At 41.2% G+C, this 26441-nt stretch overlaps 2 protein-coding genes across 5 annotated transcripts in view; one reads left to right on the forward strand and one right to left on the reverse strand.

Annotated features, from left to right (window-relative positions):
* Positions 1-16087, forward strand: part of osbpl1a (oxysterol binding protein-like 1A) — a 30415-nt gene extending 14328 nt beyond the window's left edge. For 3 of the 4 annotated variants that reach the window (XM_062555724.1, XM_062555725.1, XM_062555721.1), the window contains 15 exons: positions 4105-4211; positions 5190-5352; positions 5908-6115; positions 8036-8111; positions 8353-8487; positions 8848-8945; positions 9470-9652; positions 10194-10301; positions 10600-10689; positions 10889-11015; positions 11379-11492; positions 12191-12314; positions 12579-12669; positions 13319-13339; positions 14457-16087. In XM_062555724.1, the coding sequence (XP_062411708.1) occupies positions 4105-4211; positions 5190-5352; positions 5908-6115; positions 8036-8111; positions 8353-8487; positions 8848-8945; positions 9470-9652; positions 10194-10301; positions 10600-10689; positions 10889-11015; positions 11379-11492; positions 12191-12314; positions 12579-12669; positions 13319-13339; positions 14457-14559 (1748 nt within the window). In that variant the 3' untranslated portion in view covers positions 14560-16087. The remainder of the gene's footprint in view (positions 1-4104; positions 4212-5189; positions 5353-5907; positions 6116-8035; positions 8112-8352; positions 8488-8847; positions 8946-9469; positions 9653-10193; positions 10302-10599; positions 10690-10888; positions 11016-11378; positions 11493-12190; positions 12315-12578; positions 12670-13318; positions 13340-14456) is intronic. The other variant, XM_062555722.1, reaches the window with a different exon arrangement.
* Positions 16088-16357: 270 nt separating this feature from the next.
* LOC134101631 (mucin-3B-like) lies at positions 16358-23032 on the reverse strand. Its single transcript, XM_062555337.1, has 12 exons — positions 22909-23032; positions 22497-22771; positions 22175-22370; positions 20979-21947; positions 20162-20836; positions 19419-20033; positions 18599-19204; positions 18395-18481; positions 17937-18200; positions 17684-17806; positions 17147-17554; positions 16358-16907 (listed from the first exon to the last, which is right to left on the reverse strand). The coding sequence occupies exons 1-12, from the start codon at positions 23030-23032 to the stop codon at positions 16429-16431; spliced, it is 4821 nt and encodes a 1606-aa protein (XP_062411321.1). The 3' UTR covers positions 16358-16428.
* Between the last annotated feature and the right edge of the window lie 3409 nt (positions 23033-26441).

Genomic DNA, 26441 nt, shown 5'->3' on the forward strand with positions numbered 1-26441 from the left:
CAAGCAGAAGGAGCCTTCTCTTCTGTTATCTTTAAACACAGAGAAGGCTTTTGACAGGGTTGAGTGAGCTTTCTCTTTTCTGTTCTGGAGAAAGTAAAATCGATTGGATTAAGGGCATTTCTAACAGCCCTAAAGCTGCAGTGATAACAAATGGCTACTGCTTAAAATTTATTTTAACCAGAGGGACCAGGCAGGGGTGCCCTTTGTCACCTTTACTTTTTGCTATAGCTGCATGTGTTAGAGAAAACACTAATATCCAAGGTTTTAAGTCTGATGCTTATGAACATAAAATGTCCTTACTGTATATGCTGACGATATTCTCTTATATATCACTGATCTTGATCATTATATTCCTTACCTCCTAGATACGATTAAAGAATTTAGTAGCTATTCAGGATACAAGATCAATTTCTATAAATCCAATGCCCTCTTTCTACATACAACACCATCTGAAGAATTGTTATCTTCCAGTTAACTCCACACCAAAAGGCTTCAAGTACTTGGGTATATTCATCACTCCAGATTGAGATAATTTAGTTAAAGAAAATTACATTCCCCTTTCAGCTAAGGTTAAATTGGAATTATTAAAATGGACCTGTCTGCCATTATCACTCCTGGGCAGAATAAATGTAATTAAAATGAACGTTCTCCCAAGATTTTTTTTTCTTTTCCAGATGCTTCCATGCTCATTATCTATAGAGTTTTTCAAATCAATTAATAGCTGTATCTCTAGATTCATTTGGGAAAAATAAGAAACCTCGGATTAGTTTATTGACTCTAATGAAGCCCGAGTCTGGGCTTGCCCAACTTCCAATATTATTTTTGGGTAGCACAAATAAGGAATCTGATTTCATGGTTAATGGAGAGACATGAATCCATGTGGGTTCAGTTGGAAGCCAAACCATTCGAACCATTGCCTCTCATCTCCCTCTTATTTGTAAACCACTTTGAAAAGATAAAAAACATGGGCAAATGTTTCTCTGTAATCAATACTTTACAAATCTGGAAAGACTGTAGAAAGAAACTCTTTAAGAAAGTCTTTAAACTTTATCTCTTGTACCTCTATACACTCCCCAATCTTCCAAAATCCAGACTTTAATATTCAAATTGCTTCGGTCAATACAGGTCAATTGATAAATTCAGATATAACATACTTCAACGATTTATTAAATCAGAACTTGCAGTTAAAATCATTCATTGACTTACGATCACAATATGACATCTCCAATAAATACTTTTTTAAATATGTACAGCTCCGAAGCGTGACAATCTCCCTCATTAAAGAGACCCTATGCAACTTTTTCATGTTCATAAAATCGCTTAGAAATCGTTGTTTTGCTTGACTGACCAGTTTTATCGAAAACAGTCATATTTCCTCCCGCCCCCAGTGTCCCTATCCGCTATTACAACCTTGCAGTTTGTTCAGGAGACGATCGTTCCCTGTTTACATCTGGAAGGCTGAGACGCATAAAGAACAAGAAGAACCACGCTTGCAATTTATATATTTATATATAGCCTATATATGTATAAATATACACGCTAAAGTTGTCGGGGAAGCTCTGCAGAGAAATATGCAAGCATAAAACGAGCAAAAATGAAAAACAAAAAACGAAACTTAAGATGAAATCGCCAATCCTGCATAGTTTCTCTTTAAGGAAAACAAATTAAGGCTTGAGTTATCTGAACTGGAGGAGGCGCTGTTATCCTCAAACACAATAAAAGGAAAGATAAGTGAATTTTATACGATTTTGACAAGAGGTCAATCATCTTTCCTATTGTTAAAGAAAATATGGGAGAAGGATATGGGTAGAACGTTTGAAGATAATGTATGGTTAGATATCTGTAAAAGAATTCATTTCCCATTCACAAATAATAAAATTAAGGAAGCTAATTTCAAATTCATCCAAAAAATATACCTAACTCCAGTAAAAATGCATAAAATATCAAGAGATATCTCTGCAGCATGCAGATGTAGGAAGATGGAGGGGACATTCCTACATATGTTTTGGGACTGTAGTTTCTTGAATAGCTATTGGAGCTCAATCCATTATTTTACTCAATCTGTTTTGGAAATACAATTTGACTTGAGCAGCAGTTTATATTTACTAAATGACAAATAATTTACAGTTAGACTGCAAAAAATGCAGGATATTTATCTTGGGGAAGGAGAAAATGTAAAGTGTAAGTTTGAAGATTTGTATCCCTGTATGATACAATCTGTATGATCTTCTTTTGAGAAAGAATTTTGATTTTACTGCTTTCCTCTGCTTATCAATATATAAACACAACAATAACATAGAAAGAGTAGCTCCAGGGTACTATCAGTCAGATTTTCTGTATGGGAGAAATTGTGTTTGTTAAAAAACATATTTATGACACCTCAGCCTGTCACGGTAACATGAATAGGTTTTCAGGATTTTGTCTGTCAGGTGATAAAGTGATTGAAGTTTCCACCCAAGTAGCTGGTGCTCCCCATGCCTTGAGGCAACCCCTGACAGTTCATAATTGTCTAGCTGTGAAAGAAAATCGAAAACACCATTAGTGTCAGTTCATATATTTTGACAGCTTGTGGACTTTTTCCACTTTTATACAACTAGTCTTCCACCACGCTGTTATACTAACCTATAGGATGTTCTGTTGATTTAGCAATAATATTTGGTGACACGTATTTGCTTGGTTATTCTAAATTTAGGACAAAGCTTGAACATGATGTGTTTATGTACACAAATCATGTGTATGTCACTGTCACTGTGTTATGTATATTCAGTGTCCTGAAAATGTCAAATTCTTTTCAGTGTTAATAGATGAATAGACCAAGGCACTCTTCCAAAAAAGTTTAAAAAGCTTTCATTCATGGGCTTAATCTTGAATGATCATTAAAAATGCCAACATGTTTCTGTCTTCGCTAGGTCTTCATCAGGGCAAAATCTTTTCAAAAATCAAAAGATTGACCGAAACGATATAGATATAATCAGTCTAAAAGGAAATTCTGCTTTTGATAGCCTCTGGTATGCCAGTTACAGAACAGTGTTGGCCCACTTTAAGAGTAGCCTTTTACGGCCTGCCTCGAATACAAGCCTCCTCCAAATAAAGGCCACAATTTGTGGATTTACAGTAGCTGTAATCTTGTAATCAAAAGTTTCCTCAAAATTGAAACATTACAACATGTCATGAACACAATTACGTGAGGCCCTCCAGCAGCATGCAGTTCAATGAGTACCACTGAAAGAGACTTTGTATGAAATGAAGAATTGCATGGGGATGTGTAGGCTAAGAAGTCATGTGTTTGATTATCAAGTAGAGGTAATATTTATGATCATGGATTCTGTCATTTGAATTGGTAGCAACTATTCAAACTGGACAATAATAAAAAGAAACAGCGATGACTTGAAGATGATAAATGTTCGATGAAGATAAAGAAAATTTTACTTAATTCTGCTTGACAATTTTATCTCCCTTTTTCTCATTGCAAGGTTAGAGATATTTCACCTGAAAATTGCAGATCTCCAATTATCTACTCACACTACTGTACTTGCAAAGCTTTATCACAGCGTGCAGTGCCACTTATTATTTAAGCACAGTTGTACTGAGATGGAGGTGCCCTTTTATTCTCTGGACACTTACTTTTCATTAGACAACTCATTTTCTACTGCACTGATCACCACCACTTACTGTAAGCATCAGGATTGCTAGCTAGATAATTGCAGAATTGAGATATTTGTGTGAACTCATAGAAATGAATAGGTCTGGTAATGGACACAATATAATAATAATTATTATTTAAAGTTCATAGTTAGAAAGGATTCTGTGGCACAGGTTTGGGGTTTGCATTTTATGTGTGTGTGTGTATATTCCCTATGAGTAAGTCAGTAAAATGATCTTTCCTTCTGGTTCATGAACGCATGAGTGCCCAAACAAGCCCCATAATGAACTGCATTCACTCGGCACAATTGAAGCAAATAAGCATCAACAATATTGTACTAAGTGATGGTTTATCTTTTAATAATAACCTGCCGGATGTCATTGGTGTGATGCTCTGGTGACATCTTCAGGAAATGAAAAGGCTGAACCCTGGCCTGGCGGGGATGTTTTTGTTTTCTCCAGGGCTTCCTGCTGGCATGGTGCAGAAAGTGCGGGACGTGTGTGAGCTTTCCAATGACACGTGTTCCTCCCTGCGTCAGTGTGTCAATCTGTTCTCCAAACAGGAAGGGGTATGTGTTATCTCATCTGACTGTGTGAGGGAACACTCACAGCTTTTTTTGTTGATTTGTTTGAAAATAACTTTTGTTTATCACCTGATACACAACATTTGTGGATGTTTCTTCAGTTGTATAAACCTGATCAACAATCCTGAACAGAACGTTACCTACAGGCAGATATAACCCACATACATACCAGAGAGGGTTAAAGCGGAGGATCTTTGTACATACTGTAGACAGGGGGTGTGTGATGAATAGGGTAGAAGTGCTTGGTCATGTCGCTGTGGCTTTTTCACAGACATACGAGGGGCTGATGGTTTGGTGGGTTTGTGTATGTGGTTAAGTTCCCATTGAATGCTGTTACATGATCTTGTCCAATCACCAGGGTATTGTGTGACTTGGTGGACACCTGATGCACCGGCTTTAAGACTTTCCTCAGTCTTATTTGTGTGTGTGTGTGTGTGTGTGTGTGTGTGTGTGTGTGTGTGTGTGTGTGTGTGTGTGTGTGTGTGAGTGTGTGAGTGTGTGAGTGTGTGAGTGTGTGAGTGTGTGAGTGTGTGAGTGTGTGTGTGAGTGTGTGTATTCTGCTTTCATGTGTTAGTGTATGACAAGCAATCATTTTCAGAAAACAAGCAATCATTTTCAGAATTGCAGGTAGATTTAATCACTGTTTAAATCAAGAATACTACTCAACTCTAAGAATACTATGCACCAGATTGGCAATGAATGGTTGCTTAGATGATTACTTTAAGTACTAGCTTACTACAGTAACTACCTGTTCTATTCTCTCTAGTCTAGTTTGTTTTTGAGTAATTGTTAAACCATTTGCTCTTTGACTTCCACTGTCTTAATTGCATGTTAAAACCTCTCCTCTGCTCGTTCCATTTTTAATTTAGTTTCTTATCAGTTTCATAAATCCCATTGGTTTACCGTTTGCATCTCTGTACACGTCGTTGTGTAGCTGTGCTCACTTGTGCTCACTTGTGCTAGGCGCGGAGCCAGAAGCTGGAACAGGAAGTGGAGAAGAACAAGATCCTGTCGGAGGCTCTGCAGACTCTGGCCACCGAGCACCATGAGCTGGAGCAGTCCGTGGTCAAGGGCTCGTCACAGCGCAGCGCCCTCAGCGAGGACGAGTTCTACGACGCTCTCTCTGGTGAGAGGAACGCGCAGGCGATGGGAGGGCGGCGATGATCATGATGAAGGGCTCTGAGTGCACAGAGATCATATTCACATCATCAGAGAAAATGAGATGAGAATCGTGTTAACAAACGCACCAGCCATGAATTAATTAGTAACCATTGTGTAGAGATCAAATACATTGCTACAGTATGTGTCCTTTTTTGAAGGAGATGAATTGAGTATACTTTGTGGACATTTTGTCATTATTTTCCACTATTTGGTCAGCACAATAGTAATGTCAGATATTGACAAGGCTGTTTCCTTTGTCAGATGGCGAAGCTTAAATCTTCATGCAGTACCAATTGACCAGCCTTATACAGTAATACAGATGTTTGCTATAGCTTGACATTCCATAACAGCATTAACTAGGAGTTTGCACTTGCGACTTTGTAAACCTGAAGAGCACATTGGTGTGAGCGCCCTTTAAATGCCACGCGATACGCCACTCAGGTTTCCGAAGGTGTTGGATGCAGCCAGCAACACCCCATCCCTCTAAACACGTGCCCCTCGCCTCTCTCTCCTCCACCAGACTCCGAGTCCGAGCGCTCGCTGAGCGGCTTCGAGACGCTGGCCAGCCACTCTGTCGACGAGGACGAGATCGACAGCCAGGAGGAGGACGAAAGCTCCGAGCTCTTCCGCAGCACGCGCAGCCGCCCGGTCACCAGGATGTCGCAGGAGGATCGCCGCGGCGATGAGGAGGACGAGGAGGCAAGGCCCAATGGCGTGAGGAAACATAGGTACTGTAAAGTGCGTCACAGTAATGCATGCAGCACACACATTCACCAACTTACTCATAGACAGTCACTATACAGTACATACTGTAGAAAACCATGCTTTTGCTGTCAGTTGAATGTGATGTCCATTGGTAATCCAACTTTAGTAGCCTGTTTAATCACCAGCTGCATTTTTTGAGTTGACACTAGGCCTCTTTTATTTTATCTGCCTTGCCCAGGTTAAACATACAGTGCATTATTCACAAGTCTAATTGATCTTTTTCCTACCCACAGTTTAAGTCTGACCCTGCTGAAAAAAACAGCGACTGCACCGCTGGCAGCATTGTTGTTGCTCGTCAAATCATGCGAGTGAATAATTTAGGTTGGATCAGGCAATGGAGGGTCTCACAATGAAATGGCGCACTTAAAAGATTGATGAGCTGGCCATGTAACGCTGTAATTTGAACTGCGAAAGCACCCTGTGTTGACTGATGTGCTTAGTGTCCGTTGCTGAGTGATTGATGGCTGGAGCAGTTTCATGAAAACTATTTGTCTGGCTTCATGACCATTTCTCTTATAGGTAGATGTTGTTGAATGTTGCTGAACTTTTGCCTGGATTTTTCCTCTATGTGTAAACTATGAATGGCATTCCTGTGTAAACAGAGCTCAACTTTAACTGTGAAATATGAAGGGGGGTCGGAGGTGGGGTCTTGGAATCAAAGGCTTCACACATAAGGGGCCGGTTTGCAGTGCATGGATTAAGCACTTTCCATTGAAGAATGGTTTTAGCCTAGGACGAGGCTTAATCCATGATTACACTTAAATGCATTTCATAAAGAGATACTGTATTATACAACCAGTATTTTCTCTACTCTAACTGTTTCAGCATAAACAGAGTGGACTGTACATGCTTTGAATTCACGCTAACTTCAGATGTGTATAGGGTATAATATGGCATTGGTTGATGGAATCTGGTTGATGTTTGCATAAATTTGCATATGGATGGAAACATGCTCATGTAACGGTAGCGAGCTGGTCCGAAGCTGTGCAGTATGTACTGTATGTTGGTAAACCTCCGTCACGATGCCTTAAGAGTTAGTGCTGGTGCTGATCTGAGAGTTAGTGCTGGTGCTGATCTGAGGTGCTGTTGTTCGTGGGTACCAGTCTGAGCATGTGCAAGGCTGAGCTGTGTGGTTTAACACAACAAAGGTTTTCTTATAGTGAATTTTAATGGATCACTTAAAATATCGTATTGAGTTAGATGTGCACCCAGCTACAATTATCTGTGAATTCTGAAATGTAAATGTTCCTGATAGTAGGTGGCAAGAGTTCTTGGCAGCTCTTTGATCTGAGCTTTAATTCTGTCTCTTTGAGTCTCTTCCTTTGTCTACTAGCCCCATCCCTTAGAATGTGGCGTATGCTTAAGGGGCTTCAAATGGTCGTTTTTCTACAACTCTGTGACATGGTGTAAGTTGGAGCAATTGTTGCACCGTTGAAAATGAACTTCAGTCCATCCTGACTAACCGTCTAGCTGGTGACCTTTCCCCCTTCCCTGACACCACTGCAAGTACACACAGGAGATTGCCCTTGGCTAAAAGAGCAGGATCCCTTAGGCCACTTCCCTGAACAAGATCTGAGAGGCGTGGTTCATCTGAATAAGAGATAAAGCATCCATTACCTGTCTGATAGCAAATCCAGTCTAGACAGCTGGGGACGCTTAAGAGAGTGTTACAGTGAACCCCAGTAACTACTCACATTCAGCAATTAGCGTGCTAAACGGGAGTGTAGCAAATGCCTTCTATATCATCTCTTAAGGCCCCTTTGGGAACCTGCTGAAAATTGATTTCATTATTCTGTGTGTGTGTGTGTGTGTGTGTCTGTGTGTCTGTGTATGCGTGTGTATGCGTGTGTCTGTGTGTGCGTGTGTGTGTGTGTGTTCTCCAGGTCGACTTTGCCAGCACCCATGTTCTCCAGAAATGACTTCAGCATCTGGAGCATTCTTCGGAAATGCATTGGAATGGTGAGATTCCTTTGAGTTTGCATACTTCTCGTCTAAATGAGGGTAGCAGGTGTAGTTGAATGATTCAGTCAGTCAGTCTACCCATATCCGTAGCATTGCATGTAGTTATGGTTGTTACAGTCAGATGTTTGTGGGAATGTTTTTGGAAGTTTCTCTCTCTCTCTCTCTCTCTCTCTCTCTCTCTCTCTCTCTCTCTCTCTCTCTCTCTAACTGTCCATCTCCCCCTCTCTGCCACCTTAAGGAGCTGTCTAAGATCACCATGCCCGTCATCTTCAACGAACCCCTCAGCTTCCTTCAGAGGCTGTCTGAGTACATGGAGCACACTTACCTCATCCACCAGGCCAACACCTCCACAAACTCCATCGAGAGAATGAGGGTGAGGACAGGACACTCCCAAGGCTCCTTCACCTTAATCTGCGCATTGATTTTCCACTCTATTATTCACATGCAGGCCCCAGTGAGGGGCTTGGTTATTGTTCTCAAATCGACTCAGGAATGCTTATAAAGAGAAGATAAGAAGAAAGTCACTGGGTGTTGAATGAGTGCTTGTCTAGACGTGCTCACATTGCTTTTATGAAAGCATTCAGCCAGTGGCAATCTCTTTCGCCTCCCATTTTCCAAAAGCTGATCTTATTCTCTGCTTAGTCAGAATTGGCCGGCATTGTGTGGAAGTGGCTTCTAAAGAGCCATCGGCGTAGTGTTGTGATGTCCTGCTCTGACCCCTGGTGTTTCGCAGTGTGTGGCCGCGTTTGCTGTGTCTGCAGTCGCTTCTCAGTGGGAGAGGACGGGGAAGCCATTCAACCCCTTGCTGGGGGAGACCTACGAGCTTGTCAGGTAAGAGCTGCTGGCGTGTGATTAGCAGATTTCCATTCATTTCGTCGGATATTGGATTTTCCTTTGGCCAGTGTCCTTGGTTCCCCCCGGTTTACCGACTATTTTCTTTTATCCTTCTCCTGGCTCTTTGTCTGGCCTGAAGTCTCCGTCCTATACTTCTTTCTCTCTTCCCATTCTTCCTCTTTTTCGCTCTTCCTTTCTCTTACTCACTCACACTCTCTCTCTCACACACACACACACACACACACACACACACACACATATACACACACATACTATACACACACATATATTTGCTGTCGTTGTTTTTTTTCTTTTCTTTTCTTTGTGGTCTTGTGTCTGTATGTATGTCGTTGTTATTTCTGTATGTGTGTATTGTTTGTTGTAATGTTTTGGATACTCCTTGACCCTCTTGAAATCAAGATGGCACATCTCAAGAGGCTATCCTAATAAATTAATTTCTATACACACACACACACACACACACTCTTTGTAACTGTGTGCCTCTCTCCCCCTCCTCCCAGAGAGGACCTGGGCTTCAGACTCATGTCTGAGCAGGTGAGCCATCACCCTCCAGTGAGTGCCTTCCATGCTGAGGGGCTCCAGAAAGACTTTGTGTTCCACGGATCCATCTACCCCAAGCTCAAGTTCTGGGGAAAGAGTGTGGAGGCTGAGCCCAAAGGCATCATCACCCTAGAGCTTCCCAAGTAAGAGTCCTATAAATATTTATTTATATCACTCACTGATAATGATTAATGCAAGGATAGACAAAGAAATCATCAAACTAGAAATAATGTGGAAAAAGGAATGAAGCTCATAACTAGAAAAGCACTCAGAGAGTGCAGATGTCCGCCAAGCGAAAACATAACCGCCTCCTGGATCCAGACAGTATTACAGATCACTCCCAAAGTCGTTTCATCCTTGGGTCATTTAAGACCTTCCCTGAAAATTTCATCGAAAATCCATCCATTACTTTTTGAGTTATCCTGGAACAAACAAACAAACAGACAGACAGACAGACAGACAGACAGACAAGCCCCCATGAAAACATAACATCCTTGGCAGAGGTAAATATCAGTTGTAAAATCAGAAACAGTGAAGGTGAAGGATAAAAGCACAAATACAGTTTTAAAATATTTGTTGTTCAGAACACTTTGACCAGTTGCCTTTTATGTTGTACTAACTGTAAGTGTCTTCAAAAGTAACTTGAGTCTGTAATCCAACACACAACCCTGTGCTTCCTGCCAGACATAATGAAGCTTACACCTGGACTAATCCAACATGTTGTGTACACAACATCATTGTTGGTCAACTGTGGATCGAGCAGTATGGTAATATGGAGATAATCAACCATCAGTGAGTGGAACACTAGCCAACATCTTCATTTAATGGTGTTTTTGACATCAGCTTTATGCTGTTTGATTGCTTTTTCTTCTGGGGGTTGTGGGCCTAGAGTATATTTTATACCAAATGGTAGGCTGCAACGTAAAATATTGAATACATAAAACAGAACATAGGATAAAATATTTAATAGAGATTCTCAGTCAGATTTTGTTTTTATTTACTTGATTATCTCTCCGAGCTATGTTGTAAATCGCTGAAAATCAGTTGCTTGCAAAATCTATCAGTTGAAGGTTTGCCATGTTTTTCACAGAACTGGGGAGAAATGCCATCTAAATTTCAAACCTTGTGGGCTCTTTGGCAAAGAGTTGCACAAAGTTGAAGGCTACATCCTTGACAAAAGGTACCTCATGACAGCCTGACTGAGTTTGGAAATGTGTGTAGAAACTGTCTAGTGTAGCACATGACCTCCCACAACTTCCCATATATCACCCACCATCTCAACCGGTTTGGGCTAGACTTTAGTATTTGCTCATTTTATCACATTTTTGGTTCATAGTTGCCACTTGTTTTTCACAACTATGTCCTTATTTTGAATTCAGTAAAAAGAAGCTGTGCATGCTGTATGGCAAGTGGACAGAGTGCTTGTACACAGTGGACCCTGCAACATTTGAAGCCCATAAGACTAATGACAAGAAGGCGGCGGCGGAGGAGAAGAGCAGTAAATCGGTTTGTTGCACTGAAACCATAAGCACTCTCCTGGATTTACCTGGTTTTGTGTTTCCTTGATATTTGATATGTATGGTGGTTTTAACCTGTCAGGTGCGTTCTTGTGTCCATGTTTAAATTGTGATGGTGATTGCTGTAATAAAAAATACATCTGGCTACTTTTACCAAATCATGAAACTGCCTAAGAACCAGTCATCCCTCGTTAGTCATTTGAATGATTTACTGTATTGTGGTCAGTGGCATGAGATGATATCGTCCTGCATTGGTCAACTGTGAGGGAAGTTGGTGAATAAAGCAAGGAAAGGCAATTTGCATCAGAGTGACCTTTATCTTCTCATCCCGACACTTTCCCCTCGGTCCCAGAGTGCAGGCGGCGAGTCGGATGCCAGTCCGTTACCTGAGAGTGACACTGTGGCGGCGATCCCGGGCAGCCAGCTACTGTGGAGGATAGCGCCCCGGCCACCCAACTCCACACAGGTCAGTCAGAGGTCACTCTCCACGTAGACCACCCACCACAGTATAAGCTGTGTCCTTTAGGCAGGCACATGCCAGAAAGGAAAGGGGAGTATTTGGGACTGTGTCCAATTTGGTTTGAATTGAATGGGGAGAGAGGGGTCGTGCTGCTGTTCTGGTAGACTAATTGGGCTTCTATCACGGAGGGCACACGCACTGGTAAAAAGTATAAAGCAAGGAAAGTATCGTCTGCTCCCTTCACAGAGGGTAGACACATTGGTAAAAATATGAATTATAAAGCATAAAATGTGCTCGGCTGGTGGATTAATTGGGCTGCTATCACAGCAGGCACACACTCTGGTAAAAATACTTACAAAGTGATGTAAGCTTGTTAGGTTCAGCTCTTTAGCGCCTGGAGGACCATTGAATCACATAGCTTATCCAATCCATCCAGTTCCACTGATTAAAAGTAACCTGCGCTGTCTACTTTTTCTTCCTAATATATTTGACTGACAAATGGAAATGATAACCTGCTGGCTATCAAATCCATCATGAGGTTGATTAAACAGGCATAGAGGTATCTTTGCAGAGAGCGGAAATTTATTTGATAAAAGGCTATGAATGGCATGTTTTTTTTTCTGGTTATGTAGTGCATGTTATATTCAGGTACACATATCTGTCCTTTTCCTTTTCTGACCCGTTCTCTCCTTCTGTCTCTGCAGATGTACAGCTTCACCATGTTTGCCATGCAGCTGAACGAGCTGGATAAGGAGATTGAGGAAGTAATCCCCAAGACCGACTGCAGACTGAGACCAGACATTCGGGCCATGGAAAATGGAGACATCGGTTGGCTTTTGCTGGTTTATTCTGCACTTAACTTGATATTAACATTTGATTTGTTTTGGCTTTTCCACTTTCTTGAAAATTAATACAAGGTTATATTACAAGTGGTGTTGGCTGAGAACCTCTCGTGTTCAAATTGTGAAATATCATCCTTGCTGTTGGCTACGCTGTTTCCAGTCACGCCGCTTTTCTCTAAAGAGCTCAAAGTGTATTTTTACAAGTTTTTGCGAGTTAAATGCTAAACCATCCATTTGCCCCGTGACACAGACTTGGCAAGTGAGGAGAAGAAGCGGCTGGAGGAGAAGCAGAGAGCAGCACGTAAGAAACGCTCCCAGACCAACGAGGACTGGAAGACTAAGTGAGTGCACCCTCCCTCTTCCTTACAGCTGCCAACATATCTCTGATCCATGAAAAGAAAACTGTCTCTCTCTCTCTCTCGTGGCAAGCGCAAAGTGAACCTCTGAACAAATGTCTTTCTCTTGTATTCAGAAACGTCTCTGTTTATTTTGGACCCTTTATTTCCACTTGAAATAAGTATTATGCATAAGTCAAATATTCATCAGTGCAGTAACTGCAGGTTGATTTCTAGCAACTACTTGATACCAACTGGGGAATCATGCGTGATCATACATTATCTGTGCTTGGAAAGTGAGCCTGCTGTTGAGATGATGACAAAGACAAAGACCTTCATGACGCAAGTCTGAATACGAGACAGCAACACATGTTCAGACGTTGACTTCATTCACTCCATTAGTTCTCATTAGAGTCACGCCATCTCCATCTCTTGAGCCGTGGCCACTGTCTCGGGCGGCAAAGTTAAGAGGCCATCGCTATGCTATTACCAGCCTACAGCTGTGGTGGCGAGGCAGATGGGAGTCATTTCATGCTTGCTAATGTTGTAACGTTGGTATGTGGAACCTGCACTGCATTCACCTGAAAGCTCATCTCTGCTTTTCTCTCTCGCCATCTCACTGCTTACCATGCATCCCAATCGCCGTGGTGCACAGAAGCCCTGCCCTCGGCCCCAGGTTTGACTTTCTCTCTCTTTCTTTCTCTCTTTCTCGCTCTCTCTCTCTCTGCTTCTGGGTCTTGCCGTGCTTCCAGTAAGCCTATGGCAGTGGTCTTTGAATGGAAAAGGCAGGAAGGGTTCGCACTCGGAAAAAATATAGACAAAGTCTTTGTTGAAGATTATTTTACTGGGTGAGCAGAGCAGACGTTTCAGTCATGAGGCTATTCTCAATGCTCGCACAGTGGTATTTTTTGCAAGTTCCGCACCAGTTCCTCTGTCTTAAAAAAGACAACACTTTGATAGTACTACTACATCTTCTGACATTGAACAAGTTTAAACATTTGTTTTATGGTCACATCAAATTTTTACATAATCCCTTAAAGGGATAGTTCGGGTTTTAAGACACAAAGTTATATGGGTTCCCTGTCAGCAACGTTGTGCATCAGCACTGACTTACCCCCCGACAGCGTCCTGTGAGCCGAGATCCAGCCGGTTTTTGATCGTTTTAGATGCTGAAGAAAGTAGTCCGGCAAGTTTCTGGGGTCACGAAAGTAAAGTGTTTTTCTTCTCAAAACCATATGCGTTCAACAGAGTGATATATTTGCACCACAAAAACGTTGTCCAGCTGTCAGTAGCGCGCAGTGATAGGAATCGCGAAAAATAAGTAAATGATAACGAGGTTTGAATTGTTCCTGGACAACGTTTTTGTGGTGCAAATATATCACTCTTTTGAACGCATATGGTTTTGAGAAGAAAAACACTTTACTTTCGTGACCCCAGAAACTTGCCGGACTACTTTCTTCAGCATCAAAAACCGGCTGGATCTCGGCTCATAGGACGCTGTTGCGGGGTAAGTCAGTGCTGATGCACAACGTTGCTGACAGGGAACCCATATAACTTCGTGTCTTAAAACCCGAACTATCCCTTTAAATGTGACCACCTAGAGATTGCACCTGTCAGCCAGCCAAAGGCTCAACTCAAATGTATTCCTGTATAGCTGAAAGAATAGCACCATCTAATGGTCAACATGTGCACTAAAGTGTCCTCCCAAACTATAATGACCTGCTGCAAAAGTTGCATTCCATGTCAGGTCTGTGTATGACCCCTGATGAATGTTTGCCCCATTGTGTGAACAGATGGTTTCACCAGGGTCCGAACCCCCATAATGGAGCTCAGGACTGGATCTTCTCCAGTGGCTACTGGGACAGGAACTACAGCCAGCTGCCTGATATTTACTAACAAACTCAACAAACACAAATTGCATTCTGTGTCTTTTTTTTTGTTTTTGTAGGTGGTTACTGGTTAGCTATGCATGCTAGACACAGTTATTCTTACATGCCTAATAACATTCCAAAACCGTTTATACTGCTGTCAGTGTTGCACTGCTGCCTATGTAGATGACCGCAGCATTGTGAAAGCAGTACTTCTAGAACTTTTTATCTGGCTATAATGTAGCTGTGGGTGTTTTCTTCCCCCCTATGTTTATACTGTTTTGTTTTACATTTGCCTTGTTTTTTTAAGGGATATGACGATGATGAGGATTGTGATTTAAAAAGAAAAAGTATCCAAGGGCCCTGTTGTTACAAGATCATGTTTAAAATGTACTGTACTTGAATTCCAGCGCAATTACTACAGCAAAGGAGTATTATGTTCAGCAGTGTTTGTCTAGCTTGTGGCAAGTGAACAGATTTAATGTCATTGTCAGAGTATTGGTTTTATTTGGGACTTCAGTCAACAACCAGAGAGTTGATCAAGAGCTGTGATTCTTCTCAGTGCTACAGCTTAATGCTCCTTTTTTACTTGTGTAAAACCAACTAGTATATACAACCAGACCTGTGTGTCTTTAATCTCATGTGCTAAGCCGATCCTGGCTAGGTCCTGGGATGGACTCGGTGTCAGTTGTTGAAGCTGCTTTCATTTTATGTGGCCAGACGTATGCTGTTGGATATGTGCAAGAATATTGAACTCTTCACACACGGTTTCACAAATGCTTAGATATGTCAGCCTTTTCTTTGTTTTGGTGTTCCTCACTTTGTCTTTCTACTTCTGTGTTCATGTTATTTCTGTCATTTCACCAGCCATACATGTGGACTCCGGACACCACCATTCTTCAATGAATGTCAGTTGCATCAATGTGGTGATTACCTTTAGATATGGTCATCTCAATTACTTGCACTGTGAATCTGTAGATTTGCATTACTTTAGCCCTACACAAATGATCAATTAACAATAAAGGGCCCTGTATTTCAAACTAGAGGTCACATTTTTGCTAAGGCTGTTGCTAAGTGAAATCTGTCATGTTACTTTACTTTGTAAAAAGTGTGAAAACGTGAGTCTGTTATTACTAACCTCAGGAGGTACTCAGTACTTTGTCATTTCTGTACATTAAGTGCATCTGTGTGCTGTGTGTTTTGCTGCCTGGACATGAGTGTATGTTTGTATTGGAGAAAGTATGAGTGGAAATTCCTATACCCAAGTGACCTTCTAAATGAATGTAAGAAAAAAGTGTTGGATATCAATGAATCTTGTTTGGACAATGTCTTGCTTTTTAACCACAATAAGTTCAAAACACCTTTGGTCTGCAGATATAAATAATGTTACTGATGACCCATGAATATGTTTATGAGGTCAACTTCTACTTTATGTATAGATATATTTGGGAGATGTCTTAAATTAGTGTGAAGTCTTATCATCTATATATTTGTTTGGCAAGTTTGTGATATGGACTGTCTTCATATACAAATCACTAAATAAATCATGTAACAATTTCAGGACTCATGAATACCATACAGAAAATCTATACAAGCTCTTTTACTGCTATGATACAGTAAGTGATAGTAGTAGTATACATAATATAGTATATGGTTTAGAATGGTAGAGCACTGTTACTACTACAAGTGAACTGAACATATTTGACACTTTCAATGGACATAATATTGAATATGATATTGAAACGAGGTCATTAGTTTTATTTCAAAGTCTAAAACTAATTTGCCTGCCATCTGAACAAGACAATTAACCACTATCAATACCAGGCTTAACTTGGTCATCAGTAAAGTTTTAATACTTTTTTTCTTGAAAGGGATGGAAAACAAGGGCATCTGTTTATCAATATTGACTGGACATCCAAGCCAAGGGATTTGTTTGGACTTGGCTTGTTCCTGGTGCATTAAAGAAATTGTCTTGATTGACAGTCCCAGTGTCCACCACAAATACATAGTCAGGCAGAGTTGAGGAAGACCGGCTTGGTGGGTGAGGGGGCCGGATGATCATCTCACTGGGGCCGAGAGAGGATGGCCTCTGCCCAGACTTAAAAGCACTGGCTGAAACTAGCCTCCCCCTTATAGGGGGCGAAAGTGGTTTCAGTCTCTCTTTACGCCGCTCTGAGAGAAGGACAGCCCCTGTCCCAAAGTTTCGGATATAGGCCTCTCCATTGAATGGGGGTTCAGACAGTACTTGTGTAGACAACAAGCCTTCATCAGTCTTGTGTCCTAAGTGGTAAAGAGTCCATATTTTATCCTTCTGTTTTTCTTCAGCCTCCTTAAAACCTCCAGGACTGATATCCTGGGCAATCTGTTTTCCGTTATCTAACAACCAGAAGAAGAATAACATTATCACAGGTGTATGCCATCATACAGTTGGTCCATTGTATTAATATTATTTTTATTTATTTATATTAACATGTTGTTAAACATACTATCTTATACTTGAACAGGTATGCAGCAGTATAATATGGTTTGAATAGTAAAAAAATATATATACCAAGATTCAAGTTAAGTCAAGTCAAGAAGCATAAAAAAAACAGACTAATCAGACAGACACATACCCCAATTACCATCTGATGAGGATTGGCAAATCAATGTCCTTGTGTCAACAGTCTTTTCCGTTACTGGCACCCCTTGCGGAGTAATCATCTGTGTGCCCTGATTGTGCAGATTTCCTGAGGACATTTGTGAGTCCTGGTCAGATGATGTTGATGCTGTCACAGATGTTCTTGATATCTGAGTTCTCTTATCAACACCCTGAGGCAATGTCCAGAATATCTGAGTCTCTTGATCAACAGACGGGAGTGATGGTCTTAATTCTTGCTTAGCCACTGGTAGCAGTGTTCTTGATGTTTGAGAGGCTTGACTGATTGAAAGGAGTGAGGTTCTAGACATCTGTGTGGCTTTATCAATAATAGGGAGTGGTGATCTGGAAGTCTGTGCTGCCCTTTCAACTGAGGACAGTAACTCTAAAATAAAGAACAGCAATGATGTCTCTCACTCTATCGATCTCTTTTTTACATACAGTGTATAGAGACAGAATTGTCTATGTACACACACACACACTCACACACACACACACACACACAGTACTATACCTGTGACTGAAGATGGTTTTGGCAATGACCGAGTAGATTCCAGTCTTTCTGAGGAATGGCCTCTGAAGCTGCTTGACTTTGGTGACAGACATATGCCTTGATGTCCATCAGGGGATGACCTCTCTATAGAAAAGAAAAACAAATAATTTCAGTCACACTTTAAGGACCACTTTAGTCAAAGACTAATTTTATTTCCATTAGCAACAAGTTATATTTGATATCTAAATAATCTCAACCTAAAAATTTCACTCACGTTGCGCATAGGATGATCTAGGAGACAATCTAGGAGATGTGATTTTCTCTCTTGATAGTGCTGGCATCACTTCTACACAGTCTTTACTTGGTATTCTACTAGACGGTGCTATAAAAGCTGTAGCAGATACTGTTGTTGCAGCAGGTACAGTGTTTTTTAGATTTTCAACAAAGTCAGTTTTTGAAGACAGCGGTTGCTGATGCAGTTCCTCCACAGTTGCCACTTCATCAATGTCAGCCTCAGTATCCAATTCCAATGACTCTGCTGTGTGCCAAATATTCAAACAAAAATGTAACACTGACTTGAATAGACTCACAGAACACATCTGTGTCCTCCATGCAAGACTGTCCCGGTACATGTTCTTAAATGAAATACCTGAACACCTATAATAAAGCACTGTGCTACAGACATAATGTATGCTTTTCTGACATGCTCTCAGATGATGTGCTATCACTTACCCGACACACATGCTTTTCTAGAACCCGTAAGAAACAAGTCTTCCATTGATTCATCCATTTCGTCCAGCTTGTCCTCAGATAAATTGTCTATTATATTGGGGAAGAGATGGTGAAAATGTTAGCTTATTAGTCATCAAAGAAAATCATCTGAAACATGGCAGGATAATTAATGACTACAATTGGACAGGTGAGAGAAACACTTACCACACCAAACACCTATAATTTCAGAGACAGTAGGAGATAATCCTGGGGATAGAATCTTTTCTTGAGACAACAGTTTTGTTGTGCCCTGTGCTTGCATCTCCTTACAAGATAGTTTAGCTTCTTTCAGATGAACTTTTGTTTTTAGAAGGATAGCAGAGGAATCTCTGACTGGGCTGGAACCTTGTGTTGAGAATGTTATGGGAGCTAGTTCGGGAGATCCAATGCCATTTGCTGAAAACATTACTTGTGTCTTGACAAAGTCCTCTGAAACATCTTCTGCTGACACAGTGGGAGTTGACGCCAGGCCAGAGCTTGGCACTTGAAGGTGCTCTGTGGAAGTTCTCTCAGAGTCATCTCCACTTGAATGGCGAGGAGACGATCTTGGAGATCCGGTTCTCTCAACGGAGACTTCAGTGCATATTTCATCTTGACTGGGTGTCCTTATATAGGTAATTATTTGTTCTGCTGATTCAGGTGGTGCTACAACAGCAATGTCACTTCCTGACTTCTGAACATCTAAACTATCAGAAACTGAAAGGCCTTCATGACCTAATGAGCTCAAACTACTTGCAGAAACTCCGTCAGATGTAGTTGCATTTAAGTTTTCTGAAACAGAGAGGTTATCACTTATTGGGAGACTAAATGGCTTAGGAGTGAAGTATACTGTATGACACTAACACAGAGACATTCATATTTTGACAAAATGCACCTAAAACTCTCTGTGGGTTCAACTTACATGTTGTGTCTCCCCAGGCATTATTCCAGTCATAAAAGAGAAATTTGGAATTTCAAAAAATGGGTTTTATAAAAATACACTTACCACTTGAAATAGTAGTTGAAGATGCTTGCTTTCTTGTCAATTCAGATAGTTTTCTCTCCATGTTAATTTGGCTTAAGCATTTAATGACATCTGATGATTTGTCTAAAGTCTCTTCCTCAACACTCAAAGGTGGCTCAGAAATGTCTTCTGCTGACACAGTCGGGGTTGACACCTGAAGCTGCTCGGTAGAAGCTCTCTCAGAGACATCTCCACTTGAATGACAAGGAGATAATCTTGGAGATCTGATTCTAACAACTGAAACTTCAGCACTGATTTCATCTTGACTGGGTGTCTTTATGAATGCAATTCTCAACTCTCCAGACTCAGGTGGTACTACAACATCAGTATAATGTCTTAACTTCTGAACATCCAAAGCATCAATGGCTGAGCAGTTTATATCATCCAGTGAGCCTTTGGATGGTAGCCTTTCCAATACTCCTGATGTCATAGCAGATTCAGGAAGTTCCTCTCTACAGGCTGGCTTCTGAATGATCACCACATGATCAATACTTTCAGATTCTTCGGCACCTTTCAAAATGGATGGAAACTGAATAGATTCTGAGCTAAGCTGAGAGGATACTGATTTCCTGTTAAGTTTATTATCCTTTGATTCATCTGAAATGAAAATACCGTGGTAGTACCGTGTTTGAAGTAGAAAGGTACAAATAAATGCATTTAACACAAACACAAATAAATAACACTTGCTACTGTATATTCGAGTATACTGCACCTACAGTTCTTACCAGATATCCTTGATGATTTGGGGGACAATGCTGGAGACAGTAGTGGCTCAACTGATTTCACTATCTCAGCAATGCGCTGGCCACTTGGTGTAGGGGGTAGTGGTGCTCTGATTGTTGCAATTTTACATGGCTCCTCCTTCTCAAAGTTATTCTCAATTGAACATTTAATTTCATCTGGTGTTTTGTCGGAACTCTCTTTCTCAACACTCAAAGGTGGCTCAGAAATATCTTCTGTTGACACAGTGGGAATTAACATCAGGCCAGTGGTTGGCACCTGAAGGTGCTCTGTGGAAGCACCGATTTCAGCACTGATTTCGTCCTGACTGGGTGTCCTCATAAAAGCAATCATTTCCTTAGCCAGCTCTGGTGATGCTGCAGTGTTAGTTGTGTCACTTCCTGATTTTTGAACATCCAAAGCATTACTGGATGAAATGCTTCCTCCATCCTTTGAGCTTTTGGGGGCTGCTGGTGGTTCACTCTCCAACACTCCTGATGTAATACTAGAGTTTGGAAGTTCCTCTATAGAATGTGTCTTCTGAATGATCACATGAGAGTTAACTTCTGACTCCTCAGCAACTTTTGACATGGAGGGGGGCTCAGTACCTTCTGAGTTTGGGCGTGTGGATATCGATGTCAACTCAAGAGTACCATCAATTGGTAGTTCATTTGATCTCTCTGAAACAGAGGTAATCATGGCATAAAGCAGGTATTTCAGCAAGAGGCAGGCAAAAAGAAAAGCATTTCATACCACAAATATGCACAATAGTTGTGTAGGCTACATATATCGCTGACTTAGAATGCATTCTACCCTTCTTACCAGATGTCCATGATGATTTGGGGGACAATACTGAAGATTTGACTCTCTCTGCTGACTCTTCTCTCAAAGAGATAATCTGTCCACTTGGTGTAAAACATGGTGATTCTCTGCTTGCTGCCATTTTGCATGGGTTCAAGTCACTTGAATATTTAACTACATCTGCTGTGTTCTCTGAAGACACTTCTCTACCACCCAAAAGCAGTTTAGAAACATCTTCAGTTGATACTGTGGGAGTTGACCGTAGAAAAGAGGTTGACACCTGAAGCTGCTCAGTGGAGGCTCTCTCAGAGATATCTCCATTTGAATGGCGAGGGGACAATCTTCTCACAGCTGAAACTTCAGCACATATTTCATCTTGACCAGGTATCCGTATATAAACAGTTCTTTCTCCGAGAGCAGTGTCACTTCCTGTCTTTTCAACATCCAATGCTTCACTGGCTGAAAGGTTTGCATCATCTAGTGAACTTTTGGAAGCAGGTGGCATTCTCTCCAACATCCCTGTTGTCATACTGTCATCAACTGTGGGAGTTGATGCCAGGCCAGAGGTTGGCACCTGAAGCTGCTCGGGGGAAGCTCGCTTAGAGATGTCTCCACTTGAATGACGAGGAGACGATCTTGGGGATCTGACTATAACTACTGAAACTTCACCACTAATTTCATTTTGACTGGGTGTCCTTACATAAGCAACTCTTTCCTCTGTTGTTTCAGGTGGGGATACAACTGCAGTGCCACTTTCTGATTTCTGAACATTGGTGGCTGAAAGACCTGCATGACCTAATGAGCATGAACTACCAGTTTCAGTGAGTTCAGCCCCAGAAGGAGCCTTGTGAATAATTACCACATGAGGAATATTTGCTGCCACTTCATCAGCATCCAAGATCCAATTGGACTGAATTCTTTCTGAACTTGAATGTAACGATGCCATTTTAGCTTCAGTTGTACCATCAAATGACATTTCAGTTGAGTTTTCTGAAACAAAAAAATAATATATTTAATGGGAGACTAAAAAGTCCAAAAAGTAGAGTGGTTACCATACCAACAGTATACTGAGACATGTACTGTAACAGTTTGGAAAGCTGTGACTAAAATGTCAGTGGATTCAACATCCATGTCTACCATGCAAGAGATTATTCTGAGTAAAATGAAGAAAAAAAGAATCTTTCAAACTTACATCAGAATCTCAAATATACACCTACCAGTTTCTGTAATAGTTACAGATGTTTCCTTTGTTCTCAGGTCTGAGGGTCTCCTCTCGATGTCAACGTGACTTGAACATTTTACTACAACTGCTGTTTTCTCTGAAGACACTTCTCTACCACCCAAAAGCAGTTTAGAAACATCTTCTGCTGACACAATGGGAGTTGACTCCAGAACAGAGGTTGACACCTGAAGCTGCACGATAGAAGCACTCTCAGAGATATCTCCACTTGAATGGCGAGGAGACAATCTTGGAGATCTGATTCTCACAACTGAAACTTCAGCACAGATTTCATGTGGACTAGGTATCCGTGTACAAACCGTTCTTTGTTCTTTTTCAGGTGGTGCTATGAGAGCAGTATCACTTCCTGTCTTCTCAACATCCAAAGCTTGATTGGCTGAAAGGTTTGCATCACCCAGTGACTTTTTGGAAGTTGCAGGAAGTATTCTCTCCAACATCCCTGTTGTCATATCAGGTTCAAGATTTTCCTCTGTTGGGGGTAACTTCTGGATGATCAACATATGAGGACTCATTTCAGAATCTTCGGCACTTTTCAAAATGGAGGAAAAGTCAGCTGAAGTTTCATTCGATTTCTCTGAAACAGAAGTAGTTATATCATACAACGGGTATTAACAGGTATAAAGGCAAAAAGAACAGCCTCCACAACTCAAATTTGCAATGATTAAATATACTGTATCTATTACTGTCTTTGATGCCAGGCTAATTTCTTACCAGATGCCAATGATGATGATAACACCGGAGAGTTGAGTCTCTCATCAGACTCCACAATCTCAGTGATGTGCTGGCCACTTGGGGTCGGTGATGGTGGTGGTGGTGATGCTCTGGTTGTTGCCATGTCGCATGCCTCCTCCCTCTCTAAGATACTGTCACTTGAACATTGAGCTATGTCTGATGTTTTCTCTGAAGACACCTCTTCACCGCTTATCAGCAGTTCAGTAGTGTCTTCTACTGACACTGTGGGAGTTGATGCCAGGCCAGAGGTTGGCATCTGAAGCTGCTCGGAGGAAGCTCTCTTAGAGATATCTCCACTTGAATGGCGAGGAGACAATCTTGGGGATCTGACTATAACTACTGAAACTTCACCACTGATTTCATCTTGACTGGGTGTCCTTATATAAGCAACTCTTTCCTCCGTTGATTCAGGTGGGGCTATAACAGCAGTGCCACTTCCAGACTTCTGAACATCTAAATAATCAGAAGCTGAAAGGCCTACATGACCTAATGAGCATGAACTACCATTTTCAGTAAGTTCCGCCCCAGAATGAGCCCTGTGAATAATTTCCACATGAGGAATATTTTCTGCCACTTCATCAGCGTCCAAAACCCAATTGGACTGAATTCTTTCTGAACTTGACTGTAACGATGTCATGTTAGCTTCAGTTGTACCGTCAAATGAAATTTCAGCTGAGTTTTCTGGGGAAATAAATAAATATATACATAAATACGGAACTAAGTAGTCAACAAAAAGTAAAGTGGTTAACGTACCAACAGTATACTGTGACATTAAAGAGTTTGAAAACCTGTGACTAAAACTGTCAGTGGATTAAATCTCCATGTCCACCATGCAAGAGATTATTCTGGGTAAAATGAAGAAAGAAATAATCTTTCAAATTTATTTCAGTATCTCAAAAATACACCTACCACTTTCTGTAATAGTTGAAGATGCTTCCTTTGTTCTCAGGTCCGAGGGTTTCCTCTCTATGTCAACGTGGCTTGAACATTTAACTACATCAGCTGTTTCCTCTGAAGAGACTTCTCTACCACCCAAAAGCAGTTTAGAAATATCTTCTGCTGACACAGTGGGAGTTGACTCCAGAACAGAGGTTGACACCTGAAGCTGCTCGGTAGAAGTGCTCTCAGAAATATCTCCACTTGAATGGCGAGGAGACAATCTTGGAGATCTGATCCTCACAACTGAAACTTCTGCATATATTTCATCTTGACCAGGTATACGTATGCAAACAGTTCTTTGTTCTTTTTCAGGTGGTGCTACGAGAGCAGTGTCACTTCCTGTCTTCTCAACATCCAAAGCTTCACTGGCTGAAAGGTTTGCATCATCTAGTGAACTTTTGGAAGCTTCAGGTGGTATTCTCTCCGACATCCCTGTTGTCCTATTAGATTCAGGATTTTCCTCTGTTGAGGGTACCTTCTGAATGATCAACACATGAGGACTAATTTCTGAATCTTCAGCACTTTTCAACATGGGAGAGGGGTGAATACATTTGAAGTTTGTCTGTGAAGATGTCGAATTCACTTCAAGTGTGCCATCAACTGAAATGTCATTACATTTCTCTGAAAAAGAAGTAGTTATATCAAACAGCAGGTATTTAAACAGATAGAAAGGCAAAAAGAACAGCCTGCACAACTAAACTTGCAATATTCAAATACTGTATCTATTACTGTATTTAATGCCAAGCTAAATTCTTACCAGATGTCCATGATGATGATAACACCGGAGAGTTGAGTCTCTCATCAGACTCCACGATCTCAGTGATGTGCTGGCCACTTGGGGTCGGTGATGGTGGTGGTGGTGATGCTCTGGTTGTTGCCATCTCGCATGCCTCCTCCCTCTCTAAGATACTGTCACTTGAACATTGAGCTATGTGTGATGTTTTCTCTGAAGACACCTCTTCACCGCTTATCAGCAGTTCAGTAGTGTCTTCTACTGACACTGTGGGAGTTGACGCCAGGCCAGAGGTTGGCATCTGAAGCTGCTCGGAGGAAGCTCTCTTAGAGATATCTCCACTTGAATGGTGAGGAGACGATCTTGGGGATCTGACTATAACTACTGAAACTTCACCACCGATTTCATCTTGACTGGGTGTCCTTATATAAGCAACTCTTTCCTCTGCTGATTCAGGTGGTGCTACAACAGCAGTGCCACTTCCTGACTTCTGAACATCTAAATAATCAGAAGCTGAAAGACCTGCATGACCTAATGAGCATGAACTACCAGTTTCAGTAAGTTCCGCCCCAGAAGGAGCCTTGTGAATAATTACCACATGAGGAATATTTGCTGCCACTTCATCAGCATCCAAGATCCAATTGGACTGAATTCTTTCTGAACTTGAATGTAACAATGCCATTTTCGCCTCAGTTATGCCGTCAAATGAAATTTCAGCTGAGTTTTCTGAAACAAAAAATATTATTTAATGGGAGAAGTAGAGTGGTTACCATACCAACAGTAAGTATACTGAGACATATAAAAGTTTGGAAAGCTGTGACTGAAAATGTCAGTGGATTCAACCTCCATATCCACCATGCAAGAGATTATTCTGGGAAAAATGTATCTCAAAAATACACCTACCACTTTCTGTAATAGTTGAAGACGCTTCCTTTGTTCTCAGGTCCGAGGGTCTCCTCTCTATGTCCACATGGCTTGAACATTTTACTACATCTGCTGTTTTCTCTGAAGACACTTCTCTACCACCCAACAACAGTTCAGAAACATCTTCTGCTGATACAGTGGGAGTTGACCCCAGAACAGAGGTTGACACCAGAAGCTGCTCGGTAGAAGCACTCGCAGAGATATCTCCACTTGAATGGCGAGGAGACAATCTTGGAGATCTGATTCTCACAACTGAAACTTCAGCACATATTTCATCTTGACCAGGTACCCGTATACAAACAGTTCTTTGTTCTTTTTCAGGTGGTGCTACGAGAGCAGTGTCACTTCCTGTCTTCTCAACATCCAAAGCTTCACTGGCTGAAAGGTTTGCATCATCCAGTGAACTTTTGGAAGTTGTAAGTGGTATTCTCTCCAACATTCCTGTTGTGATATCAGATTCAGCATTTTCGTCTGTTGAGGGTACCTTCTGAATGATCAACATAGGACTCATTTCTGAATTTTCGGCATTTTTCAACATGGAAGAAAAGTCAGCTGAAATTTCATTTGATTTCTCTGAAACAGAAGTAGTTATATCATACAACAGGTATTTTAACAAGTAGACAGGCAAAAAGAACAGCCTTCAAAACTAAAATTTGCAATATTTGAATATACTGTATCTATACACAGATTTCCCGTTTACTAACAAAACTAGATGCGCGCGCAGCCGTGGGGCAGAAGACGCCGGATGGCCGGTCATAACGTTATAAAGTTAACCTAATAACCAGCTGCTGTAAGCTACAATCGGCATTTTTAGTATGCCACTGTTGTCTAAATGATGATAACATCTCATTTCTGAGATTATTTCAGAGTTTGTCGTTCGTGTTCATTATTTATATAACATCTTCTTTTTGGCGGT

Source organism: Sardina pilchardus, chromosome 15 (assembly GCF_963854185.1).
Source record: "Sardina pilchardus chromosome 15, fSarPil1.1, whole genome shotgun sequence".
Classification (NCBI taxonomy): domain Eukaryota; kingdom Metazoa; phylum Chordata; class Actinopteri; order Clupeiformes; family Clupeidae; genus Sardina; species Sardina pilchardus.